The following is a 15,975-nucleotide window of genomic DNA, read 5'->3' on the forward strand; positions in this document are numbered from 1 at the left end:
TCTCCCAGATGAAAATAGCTCAGGTCGTCTCTGGTTTTCTGACAATTCAGTAGAATTTTCTTCTAATCATTTCCCTCCAAATATAGCCACAAGTTCTTCTGATGCCTTGGTAGGTGTCTGGAACAAAAAGGGAGTAGAAAGTAGGGGAACACCCACCAGTTTAACTGACATCCTGTTCACCGGTCATTAACAAGAAGCTGATTTTTCAATGACTCTATTCCTACCTAACGCTACAGTCTAGTCCCATTGGCTTTCCCTGAAGCCGTATCTACCCTGCTTCCTGCCATGCCATGGTACCAGAAAGTTAACAGAATGTTTTTTTTAAAAAAAAAATCAGTCATTCTTATTAATGCTATTGAGATCAAATGTTTTAGCAGTGTATTACCACAGTTGCTGAAGTCCCATCTTTTTTTGTTGTTGTTGTTAAATCTGTTTCTGGCCATTTCTGTTACAGCATTTCCCCTTATAACTCCACAACAGAAGAGGCGAGAGACTTGTATTTGAAATGGAAGAGTGGGCTTCAGCAATCATGGCAAACATCACTAGGACTTTAGACCACAGTAGCATAAGAGCAATTGAAAGCCAGTTTGGTGTAGTGGTTAAGAGCGTGGGACTCTAATCTGGAGAGCTGGGTTTGATTCCGCACTCCTCCGCTTGAAGCCAGCTGGGTGACCTTGGGTCAGTCACAGCTCTCTCAGAGCTCTCCACCTCACAAGATGATTGTTGTAAGGATAATAACAGCACACTTTGTAAATCACTCTAAGTGGAACTACCTCGGGAGGTGGTGGGTTCTCCTTCTTTGGAGGTTTTTAAGTAGAGGCCAGATAGCTATCTGACAGCACTGCTGATTCTGTGAACCCAGGCAGATCATGAGAGGGAGGGCAGGAAGGGTTGCATCAGGGCTTAGTTCTCGTGGCCCCTTCTTACATGCCCAGGGTAAGGCCAATCGCCACCTTGGGGTCAGTCAGCAATTTTCCCCAGGCCAGTTTGGCTAGAGATCCTGGAGGTGTTTTACCATCTTCAGGGCATGCAGTAAGGGTCACTGGGTGTGTGGGCGGAGGGGGGGAGGTAGCTGAGAATTTCCTGCATTGGAGGTCCCTGGAGGTGCCTTCCAACCCTATGATTCTATGATTCTACATATTTTGCATATAAATAGATCCAGAGGAGTTAGCCGTGTTAGTCTGTAGTCGCAATATAGTAAAGAGTCCAGTAGCACCTTTAAGACTAATGAATTTTATTGTAGCATAAGCTTTTGAGAACCACCGCTCTCTTCATCAGATGCATCTGTAGCATAAGCTTTTGAGAACCACTGCTCTCTTTGTCAGATGTATCTGATGAAGAGAACTGTGGTTCTCAAAAGCTTATGCTACAATAAGCTGACGATGCATTTGATGAAGAGAGCAGTGGTTCTCGAATGCTTCTAAATGGGGGAGTGTCCACCCTGCTGAATTTCCTTTTAGGATGTACTTCCTCCCTCTCCCATGCCCCACAGTTTCACTACCTAAGCTGATCTCAGAGTTGGTGTTGTGGGTAGAGATGAGCATGAACAGAAAAAAAACCCGATCATGATGTTCGTTGTTTGTTGCCATCCACGAACAGGGACTCATGAACAACCACGAACATGGCCCTGTTTATGAACATGTTTGTGGTTGGCTGTTCGTGGAGGCCAGCAGGCTCTTCTCCAGCCATCATCCAAGTTTGGTCAAGATCCCTACTGCACCACTCCCAGAAACCTGACCTGAGCAGGCAGCAGGAAAGGTACCAATAATAAATAATAGCTTGGCCCCAGAGCCTGGCAGCAGCCCTGGAACTTGAAGGGGTAGATCCCTACCACACCACTCCCAGAAACCTGACCTGAGCAGGCACCAGAAAAGGTACCAATAATAAATAATACCTTGGCCCCAGAGCATGGCAGCAGCCCTGGAACTTGAACGGGTAGATCCCTACCGCACCACACACACACAAAAAAATTCAAGCTCCAATGCACTCTCTCTATCAAAATGCCAACAGCAACTGTCTCTCCCTCTCCACTGTCTGCAAAGTCAGAGCTGGGACCCCCCTCCTCCCTAGTCTTTGCTCCCTTGTAACAAATTTGGAGCTCCACACTTGAAAGGAAGACCTGCCTATCAAGCTAAATTGGGCTTAGATTGGTGTTTCCAGGGCAACAGCAAGAGTTCAGACAGAGTTCAGACAATCCCTGCATAAGTTGCCAAGGGAACTGATTGCAGGTGTCAGACTGTCTGGCTTGACAAACAGCAACGAACGAGGCTTGAAAGGACCCTCTGTTCGTTTAGACTGGGGCCTCGTGAACAGCTTGTTCGTGAACAGCAGATTAGACTGTTTGTGGCTCTTTTTTGTTCGTATTGCTGTTCGTGCCCATCTCTAGTTGTGGGTCCATACGCAGGGTTATTGCCCCCGAGCCCTTTGAAATGAATGTTAAACCGAAATAACTGCATTATTGGAGGTGGATTCCTGGTTACCATCAGCCCATCTCAATCTAACTTGCATCCTACCCCCATGGCAGGTCAAGCCCTGGATGGTGTGTTTTGTTTGGAGCAGGGATTTGGATATGGTGAAGTTTTTGTGAAGTCTGTTGAGTTGGAAAGGTTGGGTGAGTTTTAGACTGAGGGATTCCTAATTGGATCGGCATCTCCCAGATGAAAATAGCTCAGGTCGTCTCTGGTTTTCTGACAATTCAGTAGAATTTTCTTCTAATCATTTCCCTCCAAATATAGCCACAAGTTCTTCTGATGCCTTGGTAGGTGTCTGGAACAAAAAGGGAGTAGAAAGTAGGGGAACACCCAACAGTTTAACTGACATCCTGTTCACCCGTCATTAACAAGAAGCTGATTTTTCAATGACTCTATTCCTACCTAACGCTACAGTCTAGTCCCATTGGCTTTCCCTGAAGCCGTATCTACCCTGCTTCCTGCCATGCCATGGTACCAGAAAGTTAACAGAATGTTTTTTTAAAAAAAAAAAAATCAGTCATTCTTATTAATGCTATTGAGATCAAATGTTTTAGCAGTGTATTACCACAGTTGCTGAAGTCCCATCTTTTTTTGTTGTTGTTGTTAAATCTGTTTCTGGCCATTTCTGTTACAGCATTTCCCCTTATAACTCCACAACAGAAGAGGCGAAAGACTTGTATTTGAAATGGAAGAGTGGGCTTCAGCAATCATGGCAAATGTCACTAGGACTTTAGATCACAGTAGCATAAGAGCAATTGAAAGCCAGTTTGGTGTAGTGGTTAAGAGTGTGGGACTCTAATCTGGAGAGCTGGGTTTGATTCCGCACTCCTCCGCTTGAAGCCAGCTGGGTGACCTTGGGTCAGTCACAGCTCTCTCAGAGCTCTCTCAGCCCCACCCACCTCACAGGGTGATTGTTGTGAGAATAATAACAACACACTTTGTAAATCACTCCAAGTGGAACTACCTCGGGAGGTGGTGGGTTCTCCTTCTTTGGAGGTTTTTAAGTAGAGGCCAGATAGCTATCTGACCAGAAACAGATGGCCAGAAACAGATATGTCACTCAACTCCGTGCTAGGCTTGCTATTTTCCTGCCCCAAGCCCTGTTGCCGACCAGTACTTCTGTGACTGATGGAAAGGGTGGGGGGGAAGCACCATTGAGCAGTGGTGTTGCATCACTTTCAGGGGAATCTCGGAAGTGACATCACAATGCTCTAGGTGTGGCTGGAAATGCTATGATTTTACCATAGTTTCAAGCTATTCCTAAAATGGTGCGACATCACTCCCTGTTTTTCCCCAGAAGTGATGTAACGCTCTAGGTGGGGGGGAGTATTTGTGAATTTCCTGCATTGTGCAGGGGTGTTGGACTAGATGACCCTGGAGATCCCTTCCAACCCTATGATTCTAACAGTTTGGTCTAGTGGTTAAAAGCAGCAGGACTCTAATCTGGAGAGCCGGGTTTGATTCCCCACTCCTCTGCTTGATTGCTGATTGGGTCAGCAATCCTTTACACATACACAGTTTTGACCCAAAAAATGCAAACCTGTTTGGCAGGCATTCAAGTTGTTTCCTGCCAATCGGGCGACTGGCTCATGTTTGGTTGTCTCATTTGAACACAAGTCAGACCAACTAAATTCAGCACAATTTTTTTGGCATCCCTAATGGAGAGGATTTGATGGCCCCTCCATACGTCACTCAACTCCGTGCTAGGCTTGCTATTTTCCTGCCCCAAGCCCTGTTGCCGACCAGCACTTCTGTGACTGATGGAAAGGGGGGGGGAGCACCATTGAGCAGTGGCATTGCATCACTTGCTGGGGAATCCCGGAAGTGACATCACAATGCTCTAGGTGTGGCTGGAAATGCTATGATTTTACCATAGTTTCAAGCTATTCCTAAAATGGTGCGACATCACTCCCTGTTTTTCCCCAGAAGTGATGTAACGCCATCACCCACTATGAAGAGGATTGTTCCACATCCTGTTCTGTGTTATGGAAGAGCCATTTGCCTCCTTCTTTTTCCAAGGTACTGGAGGCAGTGAAGCAGCAGGGCAACAGCTGGAGCCAAGTTTCCTCCGTCCCACCCCACACCTAGTAGAATAATTGTCCAAAAGAATGTAGGGTGCAGATTTCCACCCTTCTCGGTACAGAATGCTGATGCAGGGCTTTGCTTGAATAACTCTTTTTTCCCCTTCTTGGTATGCAAAACACACCACTCTGGGGGTACCATGAGCATTTTAGTTCATTAAGGCAATTCACTTTGTAGCCGCTGACCTTTGCTTCTATTGATCCTGCTCAGATGGAACAAATAGAGAAAGTCACTTGTTAAAAGTGAATTCCACAGGCTGAGATGTGCAAACAAGCCCAGTCAGCTTGTCCTGAGGACGACGTATTAACAGTAGAGATGGGCACGAACAGAAACAAAAAAAGAACATGATGTTGGTTGTTCGTTGCCATCCACAAACATGGCCCTGTTCATGAACATGTTCATGGTCGGCTGTTTGTGAGGGCCAGCAGGCTCTGCTCCAACCATCATCCAAGTCAAGAACTCTACTGCACCACTCCCAGAAACCTTACCTGAGCAGGCAGCAGGAAAGGTACCAATAATACATAATAGCTTGGCCCCAGAGCCTGGCAGCAGTCCTGGAACTTGAAGGGGTAGATCCCTACTGCACCACTTCCAGAAACCTTACCTGAGCAGGCAGCAGGAAAGGTACCAGTAATAAATAATAGCTTGCCCAGAGCCTGGCAGCAGCCCTGGAACTTGAAAGGGTAGATCCCTACCGCACCACTCCCAGAAACCTTACCTGAGCAGGCAGCAGGAAAGATACCAGTAATAAATAATAGCTTGGCCCAGAGTCTGGCAGCAGCCCTGGATTTATACCCTGCCCTCCCCACAGATGGGCTCAGGGTGGCTAACAACATTAAAAGATACATTAAAATCACAAAAACATAAAATCAATAATAATGTTTAAAAAATCATTAAAATAGTCCAGGAGTAGGCTATTTAAACAAATATTGGGAGTCCGTATATGGGCATAGCAGATGGCCAAGGGCAGCCCCAGAAGAAGTGGTGGTCTTAGATGGAAGAAGGAGGACACTCGCTGGCACTCAGCCAAAGGCCCGGCGGAACATCTCCGTTTTACAAGCCCTGTGAAACTGTAACAGGTCCCGCAGGGCCCGGATCTCCAGTGGGAGAGCGTTCCACCAGGCCGGGTGTTCCACCAGGCCTGGATCTCCAGTGGGAGAGCGTTCCACCAGGCCAGACGGATGTCCTTTGGGCTGGGGACCACCAGGAATTGCTTGCCTGCAGAGCGCAATACCCTGCAGGGAACGTAATGGAAGAGGCGGTCCCGCAGGTATGCAGGTCCTAGTCCATGAAGGGCTTTAAACACCAAGGTTAACACCTTGAACTGGAACTCCACTGGGAGCCAGTGCAGCTGGCACAGCACAGGATGAATCTGCGCTCGGATTGGCATTCTGGTAAGGACGCATGCCACTGCATTCTGGACCAGCTGTAACTTCCGGGTCAGGCCCAAGGGCAACCTAGCGTAGGGTGAGTTGCAGTAGTTTAGCCTGGAGGTGACCGTTGCATGGCTTACTGTGGCCAGGTCCCGGGGCAAAAAATAGGGCGCCAGTTGCCTGGACTGGCCTGTCGAAGATGAAAAAAGGCAGACCTGGCAACGGTCATGCAGGTGCCAGACTGTCTGGCTTGACGAACAGCAAGACGAACAGCAACGAACGAGGCTTGCAATGACCACCTGTTCGAACCACCTGTTCTCGAACAGCAGATTGGGCTGTTCATGGCTTCTTTTTGTTCGTATTGCTGTTCGTGCCCATCTCTAATTAGCAGTCTCCTGACATTTGTAAAATAATAATTGTAACCATGTGCTTATATACCACCCTTTTGAAGGGATTAGTGCTCACTCAGAGCGGTGAACAAAGTCAGTGTTGTTATTATCCCCACAATACAGCTGGGGAGCTGGGCTGAGAGGAGTGGCTTACCCAAGGCCGCCTGCAGAGCTCATGGCAGGAGTGGGAGTCGAACAGCACTCTCTACTACAGCAATATATGCCTGGAAAGTCAGTGTTATCATTATTTCAACAGTACAACTGGGGAGCTGGGGCTGAGAGGAGTGCCTTGCCCAAGGCCACCTGCTGAGCTCATGGCAGTAGTAGAAATCAAACTACCAGAATGCTGATTTGCAGCCCTGCCATTTAACCACTATACTACAGCAGTTTTACAGCAGTAAAAAACACAAAAATGAGAGAAAGAAAGGCCAGTATCAAAGCAGCAACAGCAGTCATTTATTTTACTATTTATTCATTTGCTTCATTAGTTTCCTCCCCTTTCTCCCCAGTGGGAACCCAAAGTGGCTTACTTCCTTCTCCTCTCCTCCGTTTTATTCTGACAACTACCCTGCGCATGAGTGCTATTGATGTTTGTCAAGGCCAAAATATCCACCAAACTAAGAGAGGAGGGTTTGCATTTGTCCCTCTTAAAACCAGGCCAACATTTGTCTTTTGAGTTTGTGCGGAAGGTGGTTCGAATTTACATCGGTTGGGTGTAAAGAAGAGGCAGCTCTTTCCACCGGATCCTGAGTTGCGTTTTCCAGCTTCAGAGCCTCTTGTTTCCTTACAGGTAGTTTTTGAAGGAATCCGTGGCCGAGGGATGGAAGGAGACATCGCCATTGATGACATTTCAATTGTGGAAGGGGAGTGCACAAAATCAGACTATGTAAACAACCGTAAGTGAGCTCTGTCTTGGCCCCCTGGCCTGCCCTCACCATCCAGGGAGTGTCCCAGCTTGAGTCTCACCTTCAGTTCCTACTGCAAGATTTTAACCAGTGCTTAAGAGTCTTTCTACCCGAGACATCATATAGCGAACACTCAAGTGTAGGGAGAAACAATGTTAGCCAGAAAACATAGTTTAAAAAAAAATTTCACTTTTCTACACAAGTGTAGTTTAAAAAGACAGAGCCGGGAGAGATCACTCCTTAGAGAGTTTGTTAATTTCATTTTTGCCTCCCTGAAGGCTCTGACAATTTCACTTCTCCTTCAGGGAACATTTCCGGCTCAAACACTGTAACCAAAATTAAGCTTATCCATCTGGACTTAAGTCAGTATATACTTGGATATAAAGTCCACCAAAATTAAAGTTCACAAACATCGAGAATGGGAGACAAATGTAGCTCTGGAGAAAAGCTGTAACTTGAATTATTATTATTATTATTATTATTATTATTATTATTATTATTATTATTATTATTTGATGATGGTGATGATGATGATGATGATGATGATGATAAGATTTATAGTCCGCCCTCCCCACAAATGGGCTTAGGGCGGATCACAACATACAGATAAAAACACAGTGATAAAACAGTATAATGATAAAAGCCAGATTTAGGGGCATAAAAACAAACGCTTCCCTGTCAACCATAAGGGGAAGAGAGGGGTGGAGGCGTGAGTTGGTGCACGAGATTTGCCACCATTCCTACATGGGGCAGATTACTCATGTAGCCCCCCACTAATAAAGAATGCAGGGCAGCTCTGTGGTCCTACAGGCAGTTAGCTCGCAAGCCTGTTTCAGTCGATGCCTTTTTCAAGGAATTTGCCAAGCAAGCCATCAGTAATTCTTGTCATGTACTTCGTATGTCAGTTACATTCAACCAGCTGCCAGCTGAATGTAAACGATGGTTACATCATTATCAACTGTGGAGCTTTATACATAACAACTTAATATGAGATTGGGAGCCTCTGTAACTGTGAACCAAGCTACAAGAGACAAATTACACGAGGAGGAGCATGGAGATCTCTGCTTGGAGGGTTTGTTAATTTCCTCTTTGCCGCCAGAAGGCTCTGTCAGTTTCACCTCCCCTTCTAAGAGGCAAAGAGGAAATAAACCTTCTGAGCAAGGATCTCCCTGGCTCTGTAGAGAGGGGAAATTGACAAAGCCTTCCGATCTCTTTTAAAACTCAGCTTCCCGGCTAACATTGCGACTCTCTTCACATGCTCCTCCTCATGTAATTTGTCTCTTGCAGCTTAGTTCTGTTTGAGCTGGAAATATTCTTTGCACTTTTGGACACTATTGCACTTCATGAATTCCTTATTTTGCACTGAAAAACACTAAAGAATCCATTTTGATATATTGTTGTTCATTATTATTTATTGTATAGTGCACAGGTTAGGAAATGTTTGTATAGTTAGTTATTCACGGCACATGTTGGTTTCATCCCACCTAGCAGCTGGTGACCATAGCCCCCACCCATGTTTTCTTTTCTGTGGCTCTCACCTGGTGGAACTGCCTTTCTGAATTGTTCAGCAAGGCTCCCACCCTTCCCTCATTCCGTAAAATGTACAAAATAGAACCGTTCAAGAGGGCATTTTCATAAAGGAAACACTGCAGGGGTTCTTATGTCTGTGGGATATTTCTAGATTGTTTTCATAGTATTTAGTGTTAGCTTTGTATTATGTTGATCCTACTGCATTTTTGGTATAGGGTTTTTTTTTAGCTTTTGTCATCTGCCTTGAGTCTAGGCAAGAAAGGCAGATGGTAAATAAAGTAATTAGTAAATACATTCTTGCACAGCCTCATACAGCATGCAAGGAGCCCGCCCTGAGGCCTTCATTCCAACCTGCCGTGCAAGACGGCAGATCAGTTAATGCTTCATTCCCTCTGAAGCCACTACAGACTGTGGACAAGGGCTCCCAACTGAATTTTTTTTCCATCCAAAATTATTTCCTTGCACATAAGGAAGTACATTTCAGAGAGACAATTTCTACCCTGATCTTCAGCATGGAGGGATTTCTTATCTGGAGGCCAATTCAGTCATATGAGCCGAGCCTGGGGGGCTGTTTGGGAGGATGGGGCCTGTGAAGGGAAAGGGTTGCTGATGCCTTTACCTCGCTATCCCCTTGGAATACTCTCAGAATCCCCGAAACTCTATGGTAAATATCATAGAGTTTGGGCTTGTTCCTAGAGTGTTGGGGGGCAATGGTGTCACTAGATGTAATGCCAAAACATCATTGGCAGTTGGTTGTTGTGGGTTTTCCGGGCTGTATTGCCGTGGTCTTGGCATTGTAGTTCCTGACGTCCATTGCCAAGACCACGGCAATACAGCCTGGAAAACCCACAACAACCATCGTTCTCCGGCCATGAAAGCCTTCGACAATACATCATTGGCAGTTGTTCTCCTCCCTCACTCTTGTTTCCCTCCCACCGATCATTAAAACAATGGCAGTCAAAGGACAACAAGGGCAGGACTTCCCTTGCCCTCAATGGGCACCTTGCAACCCTAGCCCTGCCTGCTGTCTGAAGTGGTACGAGCCAGGCACAAGATAACCACTTCAAGAAGAAATCATCCAGCGTGTACGGGGTAGGGTAGCCAGCAATAGGTGAGAGTCTGGGGGTGTGAGGAGATGGGAGGTGCTGCTGGGCAATGGTGTTACATCACTTCCAGCGTAAAACCATAAAGTTTCTGGCCTCTCCTAGACTACCATGATGTCACTTACGGGTTTTCCCCAGAAGTGATGTAACTCTACTGCCCAATGGTGATTTTTTTCCCTTCTCCCATTAGACACTATAGTGCTGGCTTGCAATAGGGGCTGAGGGGCAAGAAATAGCAAGCTACTGGGTTGAGTGACGTATGGAGGGGCCATCCAGTTCACCCGGTTCTTGACTGTGCTTTTTGGCTTCTGTTTAGATATACCTTCTGGTGCTGTCAGGATGCTGCCACATATACGGATTTTCCCACTTTTCCTGCTCTTGTCTGTCTTAAGTCATCAGAGGTGACCTTATTCCGGCAGAGGCTACAACACAGACGTTCCACGCACTGGCATGAAGAAAAGAGTCTTTGTAAAACAAACATTTTAAAAAAACAAAAACAAAAACTACCAAAGATTCCTCCACTGACTGACTCAAATATGAAAAAAAAAAATTAAAAATCAAACTTAAAAAAATATATATATAAAAAGAAGCATTGGGAAGTTTATTAAAAAAAATACCCAAACGAACCAAGAAGGGATTACAAGCGCATAACCGTACCGTGGACCACACATGGAAGTGAAGGGGAGAGACCTTCAGGTGCTTTTGTGGTTAATTAATGATGAACAAACGGAAAGGGGAGAAAGGACCTCCATTGGAAAAACTCTGTCAAAAGAGCTATAGAATTCCTTGTCAAAGCACAAAGTCATGGCTTGTTTTGTTTCAAGTGAATAGTTTGCTTGTTGCCATGGAAGCCTAATGGCCTGCCAAAAGAGAGATTTAGTTTTTAAAAGAACCAAGAGAGAAAAAGGAGGAAAGAAAAAACCCCTACACCTCACTGTCAAACAGGGTACGAGAGGGGCTGGCGTTTTTTTCCCCCTTTGACACCAGGTTTTTTGTGTCATGTTCAATCCTGTTGTGGGCCCCTTCTCTGCCTCTCGCTGCTGCCTTCGGAAGGAAGTGGCCCCAGACACCTGTGCTGTTGAAGACATTCTATTGCAGTTCCTCATGGCAAGGCTCGATCACAGTATGCAGCCTCCTCTTTGCATGCATTACTTAATTCCAGGACGTACATACGGCGACAACACTGATGTGTCCAGAGTTTGCTTGCAGCCACTTGAACACACCAAGACACCCTCTCCCCGAGTCCTCCTACTCCCCCTGGAATCACGCCCCGCCCCGCTCCCGATTTAATCATCTGTTCTAACCAAGTGACGAAACCAAACTACCATCTTTTTTCTAAAATGCCATGGAAACCAAGTGCCTTCAATGATAACAAGCCTGAGAAAATGAAGGGGGAAAGATCCGAAAACGTTCCAGCGGAGGGAAGCTTGCATGGCTCGGATGACGTTTGCGCAAACTCTTTTTTCTTAAAAGCAAACTACAGAGCGAAACTGCAGGCCAGGAAAACAAAATCAAAAAACACACAGAAGCCACTTAACAGAGACAGATCGACTTGAATTGCAGGATAAACCCTTCTCAGCAGAGATCTGTGTCGTTTAACCTTCCCGACTGCCATGGCCCGAGGAGACAGCTTCCGTTTAATGGCGGGAGACGGGAGCGGCCCTTTCTTTTCAGGTTATCAAGTGGGGTCGACTGGAACTATGAAGGTTGATAAGATTGTGCTTAGCAAAGAAGGTGATGGCTGAAACACACACACAGTCACACACACACACACACACACAAGTGATTTCTCTTATTCTAACCTCTGTGCGGAATGAGATTGGCCCTAACTTTACAGAGGAGCGTGACCAAGGAGAGGTTACAGTGCGTACGAAAAAGAAACAAACTCTTTACGGCATAACACGGACCAGCCGACCTGGTTCCATTTCCAGACACGGAGAAGATCTAAGGCCTCTGCCCTTTCATCAGACTCTGTGCAAATTGTGAAATATTATTTTATTATTTTAGCAAAATTGAAAAGAAAAAAAACACTTTTACAAAAAAATAAAACCTGTAAGAATTATTTTCAGCTACCTGACTCTATCCCATACCTGTAATCAGCCAATTTTCCAATACAGTGTAAATTTCCCCTTCTACAAGTTGGTAATGAAAATTTGAAGCCCTTTCCCCTTAAATTATCTCAGCTTTTAACTTCATTAAAGAAAAGACTTTTTGTCTAAGCAAGAATTATTATAATTATTACGATTATCATATGTTCTTTCAGTACCCCAGGATGAAAAGAGGGGAAAATTCTTATATGCAAATAATTCGGATATTCAAAGGAGGAAAAAAACATAACATTTGAAAACGTTAATACAAAAAAGCACAAAGAGAAGCAGTAAACAGCAGGAGGCTTGATTTCTTTATTTTTTAATTCTGTAGAAAAAAAAAGTTTGTGCAGATTCAGTCATTCAACTGAAAGAGATAATTTTACAAATATGTTCAATAAAGCTTATTTCCAGGTAAGGTATGGTAAGTGACACGTGTATTTGTTGAGCATTTCAGGCACCCAACTAACGCCCTAGTGACACCGCAGTCCTCAAAAACTGTATCTCCGAAACGTCAGCTTTGACTGCTCATGTTGTCGCGTGAGCCCAGGGCCCCGTGTGCTTATATTGATCATTTGTTCCCAATTCAAAAATGGCAGCATTTTGAGAAGAACTCCATAAGGACAGTTGGTGGTAGCTTGCCCCACTGCATAAGCGTTTGGCTGGTAGCCGCTCTTGGTGCCTGCTAAGAACTCGTTGAGGGGCTTCCATCCAAATAGGAAAACTTTTATTTGTTTTTGGACTATCCACATGACTTTGTCTTCTCTTCACCTACTTTCCAGGTTTCTCCCTATCTTGGTCTGATCATTCCAAAACCTGGCTTTTTTTTTAAAGATGACAGTTCAAACTCCTTTGCGTGCCATGAACACGGGAAGATATGCATTGTTTAACGTTCCACCCACCCCCGGTGGCTGCATTTTCTTTGCCTTGGTCTGCCCCAGCCACCATTCCCCCCCCCTGCTGCTTGAGGGGCTTTTTCAAGGTTTTAGCATTATAATGGAGACATGGGAGGGGAAATGGCACCACGAGAGGCCGAGGCAAGAAAAGCATGAAAAATGGCTTTTTGGGGTGTTCTGTGGTTATTGCAAATCCCTCTGCATTCGCAGCACCAATGAATGCTCCATGGAAGATCAGTGCAGTGTGGAAGCAACCATGGCTGGTGACCAGGCAACCTTTGGCCTGATTCAGTTAGGAAGACCCTTTGTTCTAAGACATCCAGAACTCTGCTGAGGTTGATTGGGAACAATAGCTTACAGGAAAGATGCTCTGTCTAAAGAACCATCTTCCACAACACCACGTTCTCCTTCAGAAAGGTAAGGTTGGTGGCTAGCCAGAGGAAACTCCTGGGAACAGACCTTTGCCAGGCATGGGTTGGGCCACCTGTGCACACTCACTGTTGCATGTGCATGCATTTTATGAGAATTCTTGACAGTTCAACACGTGTACGGATCCTATCCAACCACTCCACTGTACAAAGTCTGAAGCCTTCCTGCAGCCTAAGTTAAGTGATGCAATTCTTCCTGCAGAAGAACCATTTAAGTAGGAGAAAGGCTTCCTGGACTGGATGAAGGTTCCTCAACTTCACCCCACTCGGTCATTTGTTATGGGTCAGTCATTTCCAGTCTTCAGTTGTTTTCGCTGACGGAGCACAATGAAAGAAAAGTGGTTGCAGGGCAACTCGAGGCCTTCCTAGAGAAATCATTTGCCTTAGACCCCCTTCAGTCTGGGCTACAGGACTTAGACCATGCTGGTGTCCCTAGCGGATGACCTCCATCACAGCGTAGCCAAAGGTGATGCCTCCCTGCTACTTTTACTAGACTCAGTAACAGCCGTTGATACAGTGGGCCAGGCCGCCCTGTTGAGATGTTTGGAGACAGAAGAAGGGATTAAGGGAGGTTCTTTGGATCAGTTCAAATAATTCCTTAGGATCAGGACTGTTGAGAGCTAGCTTGGTGTAGTGGTCAAGAGCGGCAGGACTCTAATCTGGAGAGCCGGGCTTGATTCCCCACTCCTCCACTTGAAGCCAGCTGAGTGACATTGGGTCGGTCACCGCTCTCTCAGAGCTCTCTCAGCCCCACCTCACAGGGGGATTGTTGTTGTGGGGATAATAAGAACACACTTTGTAAACCACTCTGAGTGGGCATTAAGTTGTCCTGATGGGTGATATATAAGAAATTATTATTATTATTATTATTATTTATTATTATACAATTTTTCTATGAGGGGTTCATCAAAGTTCTGTCTTGTTCCCCCTGCTATTCAGTCTCTACAATGCCCTTAGGAGAAATCAGTCATGATTTTGGAATAGTTGCAGACACTTCATTGGTTAGCAATCTGTTACTGGGTTCAATCTCAGGTTCTAGCTATTACCTACAAAACCCTAAAAGGCATTGGACCTACGTACCAGCAGGACTGCTTCTCCTGCTATGTTTTACTGTGAAAGCTCCACTCATCTGAGCAAAGCTTTCTTGTAGTGCCATCTTGCAAAAAGGAAAAATCAGCAAGTGCCCACCCATGTGCATGTTTGGTGGCGCCTACCTTAGGGAATGGTCTGCCTGAGGCTATTCCGAAGGCCTCCACACATCTGTCATTTTCACAAATTGTGAAAAACAGAAAGTTCAGGACGGCACTCTTGTAGACAAAGCAAAGTTGTGTAATGGATCAGCTTAGGAGATGATGTTTATTAGGGAGAAAGTTTCACCGACACTGGTGGTCTCATTGCCTTAAACAGATGTTTGCTTGTGTTTTCCTTTTCTTTTTTTCCCCGTTCTACAATCCCAGCCCAACTGCAATGTTTGTTTTAGGAATCTTTGCTGTTCGTTTCAAATGTTGACAGTGTATTTTGTAATGCAGTATAGTATTAAAAGTTTGATTCTCAAAATAAACAATCAGCTTGGAAGGGCAACCCTACCTCTAACAACCAATTAGCTCTGGTTCTAAGTTTGACACAGTTGATTTCAACTGCCTCATATTAAGGAGAAAACTAGATAGAATCATAGAGTTGGAAAGGGCCGTACAGACCATCTAGTCCAACCCCCTGCCAGGAGATCTATGATCAGAGATTGCAACTTTTAAAAAGTTACAAGCAATTCTGCAGGATTCTGAAATTGCATTTGAATGGTTTTAATTCATTCCCTCTGCTCCATTTTCACAATCTGAAGTTTCTCTTAAAAGTTGCTGCTAGACTCACAAGTAAAAAACATGCAGGTACCGTTCCCTTTGTCAGCAACCACCATATTTGTTCCTCCTCCTCTTGGCTGCTGTGAAGTTTCAAGAGATGCAGGTGACCCAATCAGCTCTTCTACTGTCTCAACAACTTTGACCTTTATCAAATTGCTCAGAAGAAGATAAGAACTCTCCTGGATTAGACCAAAAGTCCATCCCACAGTGGCCTACAGGAAGTCCACAGCAGTGCATGAAGATCAGATACAGTAAATGAACAAGAAAGATCTTCTCGACAGATGTTATTGATCCTCCTACCCGTTTTTGGCATTATGTGTGTTTATATGTTTTTATTGAATTACACATACTTCATTTTAAATGTTGTTTTACTGTTGAAATGTTTTAACGTTTTTAGTTTTGCCACATTAGAGAGCCCATTTGGGTGGAAAGGCAACCCTGAGATATTTTAAATAAATAAAAACATAAAAGAATTAAAACCAGAGCTCAAATAAATACAAAAACATAAAAACAATTAAAACATCGGGCAAGAAGGAGGGATCAGTGAGGGGACTCCAAACAACAACAATGTAGGGGTGTGAATTCTGAAATTCCTGAACCCAAAATGTACACACAAATCACTGTTTGGGGTCATTGCCATGGTTTTCCAAAACAATAACACAAATCCAGGATTCCTAGGCATTATGTTGTGTGTTGTTTTGCATGTTTGGGTGTTTACTGTTTCCAGCAGCAGGTGTCTCATTTTTCTTTAAGTCTACTGATTTCCCAGGCAGTGGCATTTCTTTCTTCCAATCCAGTCCTTGCATGCAATCAGAAGGTGAGAGTTCCCAACCAATCACCTTTGAGGACAAGCCC

The 15,975-nt window shown here is 44.9% G+C and overlaps 1 protein-coding gene across 1 annotated transcript in view; it reads left to right on the forward strand.

The window, feature by feature from the left end:
• The window catches only part of MDGA2 (MAM domain containing glycosylphosphatidylinositol anchor 2), a 680,911-nt gene extending 668,564 nt beyond the window's left edge, over positions 1-12,347 (forward strand). The window contains exons 16-17 of the mRNA XM_054971659.1: positions 7,106-7,211; positions 10,170-12,347. Coding sequence (XP_054827634.1) covers positions 7,106-7,211; positions 10,170-10,258 — 195 coding nt within the window. The 3' untranslated portion in view covers positions 10,259-12,347. The remainder of the gene's footprint in view (positions 1-7,105; positions 7,212-10,169) is intronic.
• The last annotated feature ends 3,628 nt before the right edge of the window (positions 12,348-15,975 follow it).

The sequence above is a fragment of the Eublepharis macularius genome, chromosome 2, assembly GCF_028583425.1.
Source record: "Eublepharis macularius isolate TG4126 chromosome 2, MPM_Emac_v1.0, whole genome shotgun sequence".
NCBI lineage: Eukaryota > Metazoa > Chordata > Lepidosauria > Squamata > Eublepharidae > Eublepharis > Eublepharis macularius.